The following is a 10,724-nucleotide window of genomic DNA, read 5'->3' as shown; positions in this document are numbered from 1 at the left end:
ACTGTTTGAAGTATAAAGAAAGAGTTATCTATTGAGCCTAGGCAAGGAACAACATTAATTTTTTACAGGGTTAATAAAAAGTAGAAACGTGTTGGAATTAATTGTTGTTGTAAATAAAAAATAGCAGAACTCTATTATTTTAGTAGTGTTATAATGGTGGTAACATTTTACTCAAATAATTTCTAAATATTAATAATTTTATTTTACTACTTGTTATATTAATCATTTTTCATATTTAATACTTTTGTATTAATGTATTTATCAGTTTGTAAACATTTGTTTTTTTTATAAATTCTAATTAAATACTATAGTTTGACTATGTTAATTTTATTTATCTTTTTGTTTATATACATGTATAAATTTTACTTATTTATATATAATTTTTTTTCATTTATTTTTTTTAATAAGTTTGATAAGAACGTAATCATAATCACTTATAGCCCAAGTTTGGGGCAGATTGTAATATGTATCAATAAATAACAAATTCCTTTAGTTTCACGAAAAAAAGGTAAATAAATATAACCATAGTGCGAAACTAGATTAGAATTTGTATTTATATTTCAACAATTAATTTTGAAAATAAATATTATTTTATATTTTTTAATAGAAAAAAAATGTATTGGGTATATAGATTTATAAAATATATTTAGGGATGGATAGGAAAATTATGAAAACCGAAAAGTAGATTAATAAAAAAATTCAAAAAACAACGAATATATATATATATAAAAGGAAAAATGACATTTATTATTGTATATTTATTATATGTTTACAAAAATAACAAAATTGAAAAAAAAAACCCAAAATATTCATAGAAAAAAAAAAGGATAAAAACAATAAAAGAACGAAAAAAATCATATATTAGCATTGTGTTGTATTACAGATATTCTATACCTATATTTATTATATGTTTAAAAAAAAAAGAAGTTTTGTGATTAGTTCTAATAGGCTGAGTGTAGTAGGTCTCTTTACAACTAGGAAATTTAAAATATAACATTGTGTTGTATTTTGTGTGAAAGAGTAAACTGTTACAGTGATAATGAATCGGTTAGTTTCGTAGTATGTAGTAATAGTGATACTTTCATCCATACATTAACATTATTGAAACAAAAGAAAAATAATGAAATATGGATTGGGAGGGAATATTATTTCGTCCCCTGCTGACGGCGCGTCTGCAGAAGTACAAAAATGGTCTAATTGTTTTTGCCGATTTGAACACATTCAAAGAGAAGGAGACATCATTCACAATACATCTTCATGCTGCTAACATCCAATTTCATCTCACTAATAACTCTACAAAAATATGGATATCTTGCAAAATCAGATGATGTGACATACACAATTGATCATGATCGAGGGGATCATAAAAACACACATGCCAGTCAGTACATAACGATCAGTAAAACACTAACAACATTAACATTACGGTTCAGTTTACTAATTACAACATATTACGGTAGACTGAATAGGTTTTCTTATTACGATGGACTGAATAGGTTTTCGTGCAAGACCACAAAACAGTAGGATACACATTAGAAACTGTTTGAACACTGGGGGATGATTCCGGAGCACAATCAAAGCACAAAAAAGTAACAAGCAATCACAAATGGTGATACAATTTTATTTTTACAAACATTTGAATCTGAAACGAGCAAAAAACATCAAAATACATCAAAGTACGCAGGCGCTGGCTTGAATCAAGTTTTCTTACATTTTCGTTCAGATTTTTTGTTGTCCAACAAATTCGAAAATAGGAATCTTTTTAGATTTCGATAAGATCTGTGCTATTTCCTTCTGATTTAGAAAACTAGTCCAAATGTAGAACTGCTGAAATTCCATCAAAATTAATGATCATTAACTATTAAATCATGAAAATAAAATAATGAAATTGAATCACAGACTGTTAGTGTAAAATCTTCGGAATTTAATAAATTAGTTTAATAAATTTAATTAGAAAAATCCAAACAATCCGTGATCGAGTTAGCTTCCAGAATTCATAAATAAAAAATAATAAATAAATAATAAAATTAACTTACTTGAATTATAGTTGATGAAGCATTTACTTCTTTAACACTGATCACATTTTATAAGAAACAAATCCTGAACCAGAGTGGAAATCCTGCCTTCTCCCGACGTTCCCTTTTTACAGCATCACTTCTCCCGATGTTCCCCTTTCACAGCATCCCTTTTCCTATTTGACCAATACAAATAAATATTTGGTCCTATCATCTAATCCATTTATTATAGCTGCCATGTCTGCTCAACAGTTGTGGGTTTTCTCGGGCCAAATATTTAAAGAGAGTTTACAAATACATCATCCATAATAAAAAAGAACATCGGAATTACAGTCATCATAAATTTCATAATTCTAACAAAATTTGCTAAAAATTAGTTTCAAAAGTTATGATGTTAATCCGCAGAAGAAAATTTATCTTTCCCTTTTCTTGCACTGTAGGACCATATCCTCAGTCACAGTTTACAGCCATGGTAGCAACTGTCTTTTTGAAAAGTGTATCATGACTGTATTAGTGTACTGTAACACTTTCTGTCACGATGGTAGCCGGTACCTTTCGTGGCGGTGGTAGCTACTGTTTGGAATAGCTGTCACAACTCAACTGTAGCATCTTTTTTGTTTTATCAAACGTAATGGGAAATGTTCTTTTGATAAATCATTTTTTTTACTTAAATTAAAAATAGAATCACGGTAATTCGTCTGCCTAGAGCACGTGTCCCTTTACCCCACTTCATTGAGCACGTGCTCCTTTACTCCACTCCCTTGAACACGTGTCCCTTTACCCCACTCCATTGAATGCAAATTCTCTTGTTAGAATACAATTATAATATTTCAATGAAAAAAAACCTAGAAGCTTTGAATCAGTGGCGAAACTCCTTGTTAACGTTTCGCATCATATGGTCAGGTCAGAAAATCGTAAATGTGACATATACGAAAAGGAAACAAAACTCACATCTGCAGTCTAGTCTATGGCACAGGACTCATAACTCTAAACACATACTTAAAGAAAAGGAAGGTTACACAAACACAGCTAAGGAAGGTTATATCAGTTATTTCAATAGCTAGAAAAAAACCCAAAACAACCAAAGTATTAACAAACCAAAACAACATCAAAGTTATATACTACCAATCTGCTGCGGCAATCTGATGCATAAAAGAACTTTCACTTAGCGCCCTGCTTAAAGTCTAATGTATTGTGTAGATTGGAGACTCGGGAACAGGTTATAGCTATTTTTATAATTTTAGTAAAAAAAATCTAAACAAATAACTTTTATTTTGCTATTGCCATAAAACCATATTTTAGAGTTTCTTGATGTGGCAGTAACGAATATATTTTTTTCCTGTCATGTAAACAACAGTTGAACAAAACATGACGAAGCCGTAAAGCAATCGGTAAGGTTGGGGTGGTCCCTGCCAGGCTGCTTCAATGAGGATAAGCCCTAGCTGATATTTAAGACCATTTGAGCTGTTTTTGTAAAATAAAAAAAAATATTAAAAATCAATTCTATGTCTCTTCCATGTCAATCTCTGTCGATTACATTGAAAAAATTGCTGCCACATCCTGGGCAAATACCTTACCTTAAATATCTAATTTCATTTTCAAATTTTTAATTTTGATCTAGACTGTTTGTGAGAACATATCTTTTAGATTTAAGGGACATGATTTTCCATCAAAAACTCAAATCGAAATTTCGCAGGACCGCACTACATACCGTAATTTACATATATGTAATTTACGGCCTGAGTACGATAACAACTGACAGGCCGTATCATTAAATTGTGTCGAACAGCTGAGATATATATATATATTTACTGGAACACAAAGTGATTGTGAGGTGTGACCTGCTTGGGAAAGTGGGAGCTTGTGTTAAGAATATCAAGGGAAAATGGAGAATCAAGTTGGGAGGTAAAATGTACAAATGTAATTTTCAGCAGAAGAACGCGGGTGCTCGGGTTGGAGCTATCAATCAAGCAAATAGAATCCCTTTTAAAGAAGGGGACATGCTCGGGATGACCGGGAGGGATTTTACTAAAACAAGACAAAGCGACATACGTGAAAGAGAAGAGATGCCCGCAGGCGCTACGTCACCACAACCGGGAAGAGCTTCAAAGTTTAAAACGCCAGGGAATAACTATTGACAGTACTATTGGCAGAACACTATCGGGATGATATAGAACAACGAACGGGAGACCATACCATACCTAAAGAAGACAATTTCATGTTTGTCTCTTCTAAAACATTGAAGGCAATACTTCGACGAACGCAGGTCAATAGGGCCCCAGGCCATGATGGGGTGCAGACAGTCTTGCTCAAGCAACTGCCAAGGAAGGGGATCGCTCATCTCACGAACCTGTACAATTCGTGCTTGAGGTTGAGATACTTCCCCGATGAAACATTCCATTTTGTTTCCACTCCTCAAGCCGAATAAGCTTGGAATGGAGGCGGATCACTACAGGCCCATCAGTCTGTTGCCTCATCTTGGCAAGGTTTACGAAAAGATCATTCTTAATTACCTTCGGGAATTCTGCGATGAACACTCCGTAATTCCTTTTGAACAGACCGGCTTCCAAGCTCGCCTCAGCACAGAGCATCACCTAATGAAACTCCAGACTGAGTTAAATACCAGCTTCAATCGAAATGAGGCAACGGCCATGATATTCATCGACTGCACAAAGGCATTCGACTCCGTGTCTCACGGCATTCTATGTCGTAAGCTCGTGGACCTAGAGTGCCCGGAACAGCTCTACAGTGTGATCGTCTCATTTCTAAACAGTAGGACCGTCGCTGTACGGGTTCGTGACGAACACTCAACATCTATCCCACTGACTTGCGGAGTGCCTCAAGGAGCAGTCCTTTCGCCAGTCTTGTTTTCAATTTATACTGCTGATGTGGTTGGCAATAACTACAAGAAGGCAACGGTCGTCGCTTACGCTGACGATATTGCCATCTACAGCAGCAGTATGAACGCCGAGACAGCTCTACATCAGGCTGAAGCAGTATGCTCTGAGATTGTTCAAAAGCTGGGCTACTTGAACATCTCAGTCAATGCAGGCAAAACGGATTGTGTTGTGTTCGCGCACACAGCGCACAAGAGATCAAGACTACCGAAGACTCTCCATGTGAATAATACGGTGAGCTCACCTTCCAACTCTATCGTATATTTGGGCGTAAAGCTAGACCGTCATCTTAAGCTTTCTGCCCATTTATATCAAAAGGCGAGAACAGTAAGACGAAAGTCATATCGTCTCAACCACCTCCTCACTTCTCCGGCTCTCTCATTGGGAGTGAAGCTGCAGATATACAAAAGTATTCTGAGACCAGCACTACTATATGGGGCACCATTGTTTACCCACATATCAGATGGTACCCAGCGCCTTCTTCAGAATTTTCTTCAGAAAGGCCACCGGAGCTGTATCAATTGTTTGAGTTGCCCACTGTACCGGAGTTCATCAAGCGACAACACATCAAATTTTTCGATTCACTTCAGTACTGTACGACTCCGTTATTCAACACGTTAACACCTGTCCCACTCCGGTGCGTTTGCAACACACTAAGTTAGGTCACGTAGTATTAGGATTAAGTTTTTATTAGATTTAAGTTTGTTAAATTCAGAAATAATGTGTGCCCCAACACATTATACACTTTTATAAATACTGACAACAAAAATAATACACTCCAAAGGACTCTTTAGAATGTAGATGTTCTACAGTAAAAGGAGAAAGTTCATTGTTTATAAATACGCCATTAAAATTTTGTAGGGGTTTCGAAAAAAAAAAAAAAAAATGACAGTACTTCCCCGTACAATAGTCCATTGTGGGCAGTGAAGAAGAAGATTGCACCTGGTGAAACTAATGGGAAGTACAGAGTGGCGATTGATTATAGAAAGCTGAGCAAGAATACTGGAGAGGAAAAATATCCGATCCCCAGATCTGAACACATTTTGGATAGACTGACGGTATACAGCTCATTGGACTTGAAGGGCGGATATCATCAGATTAAAATGCACCCTAATCAACATAAAACAGCATTCACATTTGAGAGAGGACACTGTTTACAAGGATGCCGTTTGGCCTCAAAAATGCTCCCAGAACCTTTCAGCGTCTGATGGACGAGTTTTTGAGGGGAATAGGCGAATCTGTATGAGGATACAGAGGTGAAAATTTACATATATATGAAAATAGCAGTGCCTTTTAATTATTACCGGAGATTTGTACCAAAAATGGTCGAGTAACTCGTTCCACTCAACAACCTACTCAAGAAAGGCAGATGATTATCACCCCGATGCTGGAAAACAATATCAGGCAGTGCATGGAGAAGCTGCAGCAGGAGTCGGTGCTTGCGTTCCCGGACTTTACCCGGCAATTCAATATCACTACAGATGCGAGTGAGTACGCGTTGGGAGCCTTATCACAGGAAGGTGAAGAGAGAGATCGCCCAGTAGCCGCCTGACAGAAACGGAGACCAAATACAGTGCGCTGAAACGAGAGCTCTTGGGAATAGTGTGGGTTGTTGACCACTTTAAACCCTATGTGTTTGGCAGAAGGTTTAGGATACACACTGACCACAGGCTTCTGCAATGGGTGGGAAAGTTGAAGGAGTCTTCGGTTAGAATTACACGTTGGAAGGAGCTCCTCGCACAGTATATATGGACATCGTATATAAACCAGGGAAGGAAAATATGGTAGCCGATTGGTTGGCTCGAGCAATTACAGTAAATGCAGTAGAAGAGGGGGCCGGAGAATCGTTCAGGCAATTTGTGAGGGGGAGAGGACACCCGGCCAAGAAGAAGAAGAGAATGTGTTGGAGGAAGGTAGGGAGTAATCTTCGTCTAATGAAAGCGTGGAGGAACGAAGAGCAGTAGTAGATATGGAGGAACTTGAGGACATCATCAATGACAAGAGATTGTATGGAAGATGTGAACCACTGGATTGCTCATAATTGAGTGTAGCAAGTCTGGGAGAAGCAAAAACACGACGATTTGGTCACAGCCAGGTGTGAGGGACGACCAGATTTGCAGTGTTGAAGGATGATTCAGGGACCAGAGAAACTCATCACCTTTATGTGGACAATTCCATCCTCTGGGAGAAGATCAACCGCGTATGCGAGCATCAAACAAATGGGGATGAATAGATGATTCATCCGTAGCAAGCAGATGGTGGAAACCCTTTAGGAAGACGAGCAGCAAAAAGAGGTGACTATAACATATCACCAGGGCAAGACAATTCACCGCGGAATCCCGGAGACTCTGCGCGCGTTAAAAAGAAAGTACTTTAGTGGGGGATGAAGAAGACAATCACGGAGGTTGTAGGAAATTGTGAAGTTTATCTACTCACGAAACATGACCGAAACTCACCAAACGGGAGACAAGAGGAGACACCAACCGTAGATGCACGATCTGGAGATTGATACTTTCACATGGATCAGAGGTTTAAATGGATCTGTATAATTAATCTCTTCAGTAAGAAGGCGGCAATGGCGCATCAGGTGCAGGACAAGTCCTCGGAAGCAGTATTGGCAGCTCTCCGATTGTGGTTCCAATTCTATGGAGTTCCAGAACGTATCTCATCAAATTCAGACAGAGTATTCGACAGTGTATTCGAACAGAAAGGAAGGCCCTGGACGTAACATTGCATCTCAACGCACCAGGGCACCCCAAGAGCAGAAGAAAAGAAGCTGAGAGCGGAATGGGTTATTTTTTTTTCGTACGCTCCTGAAAAAGATTTAAATTAGTAATTCATACAGCTGTGTATGAAGGATACCTTGGATTGCCTTTTGGCATTATAAGGTTGGGGGAAGGGTCCATTGAAAGTTGTAAACATAGTTGGCTTACGCTAGTGGATTATTGGAACGGGGATGGGCCGTTCCGCTGGTGGAATGGTGAAAATTTAAACTTCAGACTTTAAGAGTCTAAAGCCCATCCCTCATCGAGGACGTCGACTAAGGGAACCGTGCTCTGCCACCTCCCAGGTCGTGGTGGAGGGGCGATCTCTCTGAAAAGTGGGTTGCAGCAGGCCTTCAACCCATCAAAGAATTTGATGTGTCGTCGTCCCCATCTCCGGCATAGTGGGGAGTTGGAGCTCTTCAAGGATTACTCTGTTTTGGCCTTTTGGAGCGTGGTTCCCCAGACAATCTTTCGGAGGATAGATCCCAGGAAGCCCTGCTGTCGACTTGATGTAGCCTTGTAGAGGTGTCTCATAAGTGGGGCACCGAGGAGCAATGTAGGTATTATGACGGATTATATATTTGCAGTCATGGCATGCTGAGTGATCATCTTCGTTTTTATCAGATCGCCAAGGGATTGTACCAGGATGTTGCAAAAGCCTAAGGCTATAGGGCATATAGTCATTCCGTACACTCTGTTACGGGGTTTTCACCATTTGAGATCCTCTTTGGGTTACGAGGACACCGGCAGGACTATAAGTGCACGCCAGTGGACGGTGAGGAGATAAAAAACAACCATGTTGCTCGGAGAAAGTTATGGGAGAAAGCACAAGGAAGAATGGAAAAGGAAAAATCGAGGAAGGTGGCGCGGGAGAATATAAAGGTCACAGACAGCATGGGAGTGATCAAAATCGAGTCGATCGTGTACAGAAAGTTGGTGTCTAATAGGGGTAAGGAGATACAGCGATACGAGGGTCCATTCGGGGTAATAATTATTAGGGAACACAATATTGTCACTGTAGAAAGTGTCAAAGAACCTTAAAAGAGGAGAACTGTCCATATTGAAGACACTTCCAATGGGAACATAATAACTGGAGTGTTCTCTTATTGCCAGCCACCATCAGATTATATTACAGAAAATTTTGTTATTTATTCTATTTATTTTTTTTTATTTTAGCTTATTTATGTATTTTATAAAGAGTTGTTTTATTTTATTCTTAGCTTTAAATTATGTACTGTCACGTTAATGCCAACATTTACTTCGAAGAGCTTGTTAGTTTTTACTATGGTATGTGTATAGGATTTTATTTTTATTGTAAATAGTTTTCCGTTATTGTTTTTGTTTTATATGTTATTATATTATATTGTATTAGTTTACGAGGATTGTTCGTAAACTGGTGGGGGAGAGTTACGGTCTGAGTCAGTTGTCACTTCGATGTCAGCTGACTGAGGCGATAAGCTGATTGTATGATATATATATAGAGGAGCGCTGAGATGAATAAAGCAGAGTTTCAGTTGCAACCGAGAGTATCATTACTTGTTCCTTCTTCCTTTTTTTTTAGTTTTCCTACCTGATTAACTTTTTTTTCCTATTGTTTTTAAGGTAAATGTGAGTTTTATTTAATTACTATTATTGTAATTAAATAAAACAATAATAACAGTCTTAACTGGTGCCGAAAACTTCCGGCCTTAACTTAAATCAATAAAGTTAATGCATAAATTTTATTTCTGAAATTAGTGGGAAACTGGTGTGCTAAACGGATGAGATAACTGGACAACTGTGCATGTTGTAACAGTGAAGCTACTGTCACGTTAATGCCCGTTTCACGTGAAAAGTTACAGTAGCAACAGTGTCAGAAACTGCAATGGCTTCAACTGTATAACAGTTGCCAACATGTCGACGTTTACTGTCTTTGGTCTTTAGTAGCACTATCACAATAGTTGTCAGTATTTGTCCAGGCAGTGAAACTGTTATCACTTGAGGCCCGATTATTTCACAAAAATTTTTATATTTCAATTTTTTCTTCAATCAGCTACTTTATTCTTTTCTAGTAACAATTTAAATTGTTAAAATGTGATTAATGTTTTTATTACAACTTATTTTTTAAAAATAATGACAAAATAAAAGAAAGTTGAAATTGGAAATTTCAATAATATTACAGTTTATTTTTGTAATAACAAATAGTGGCAGAGAATTAGATTGTTGCGCCTCTTTGGACTGTTGATATGATATTCGCTCCACCTTACGTTTCTACATGTGATGTTCGGTCCTGATGGTCTCTCGATCGGCGAGGCTTCAACAGATGGCTCGTTCATTGTGTGGAATTGAGGCTCATGGCCTTGAGATGGGAACTTTTCAGTTGTAATCTTTATGCCCCTTACATTATAGTTAATATTTTCTTAAATAAGAAGTTTTATTTGTATTTATTAATTTATAAATGATTGTTTCATAAACGTTGTATTCATTAAAAGCATAAAATAAGTATATCAGTGAGTAATTCATTCAAATTACCTAAACAATAGCTAGGAATAACTAGTATTTCTCTATTTATAGTAATCTTGAAGATTGTTTTAAATGGCACTCGATTCAAGAAAATGAGAATCTTCTTATAACAATCAACAGGGTCATTCTTAGTAAATGCAACGGGGTGAAATAAGGCAGAAGAGGAAGAATTAGCCGGAAGGGAATTAGAATGGTCTGAGTATAAAGCAGGGAGGGGCTCTCAAAGAAATGGGTCGCCCGTCGCTGTTTAATTGCCGAGGCTAAGCCCTCTAAGTTCCGAGTCCGTTTTATGTTGTAGGCACCACCGCGGAATCCGTCTCATTATAAAAGTCATGCAAAGCAATATCAAGTTCCATTTTATGCTGATATTAAATTTATCATCTTATTGTATTATGGACTTTGCTATTAACGATTCGGCCCTGTATAAATCGTATATTCACAGCGGATCGTTTTAATCCTTTAAAGCCATAGCAATCGCTTATTGATTTCGCCATGTTTGTTTCAAATCTTGAACAATTTAATCCTTTAAAGCCATAGCAATCGCT

General features: G+C 37.4%; 2 protein-coding genes across 4 annotated transcripts in view; both read right to left on the bottom strand.

The window, feature by feature from the left end:
• LOC106690108 (uncharacterized) overlaps positions 1 to 10,724 on the bottom strand; it is a 110,137-nt gene that overhangs the window by 20,710 nt on the left and 78,703 nt on the right. The window contains exons 2-3 of one of the 3 annotated variants that reach the window (XM_014435409.2): positions 2,037 to 2,191; positions 1,712 to 1,827 (exon numbers count right to left, since the gene is read on the bottom strand). In XM_014435409.2, coding sequence (XP_014290895.1) covers positions 1,712 to 1,713 — 2 coding nt within the window. In that variant the 5' untranslated portion in view covers positions 1,714 to 1,827; positions 2,037 to 2,191. The remainder of the gene's footprint in view (positions 1 to 1,711; positions 1,828 to 2,036; positions 2,192 to 10,724) is intronic. The other 2 variants (XM_067052550.1, XM_014435434.2) reach the window with 2 other exon arrangements.
• Positions 1 to 10,724, bottom strand: part of LOC106690125 (uncharacterized) — a gene marked incomplete at its 5' end in the record, with an annotated part of 60,947 nt that overhangs the window by 44,487 nt on the left and 5,736 nt on the right.

The sequence above is a fragment of the Halyomorpha halys genome, unplaced genomic scaffold (genome assembly GCF_000696795.3).
Source record: "Halyomorpha halys isolate HHAL.00 unplaced genomic scaffold, Hhal_1.1 Scaffold49.1, whole genome shotgun sequence".
Classification (NCBI taxonomy): domain Eukaryota; kingdom Metazoa; phylum Arthropoda; class Insecta; order Hemiptera; family Pentatomidae; genus Halyomorpha; species Halyomorpha halys.
Note: the sequence above shows the minus strand (reverse complement) of the source record. Positions and strands in the feature narration are given on the sequence as shown.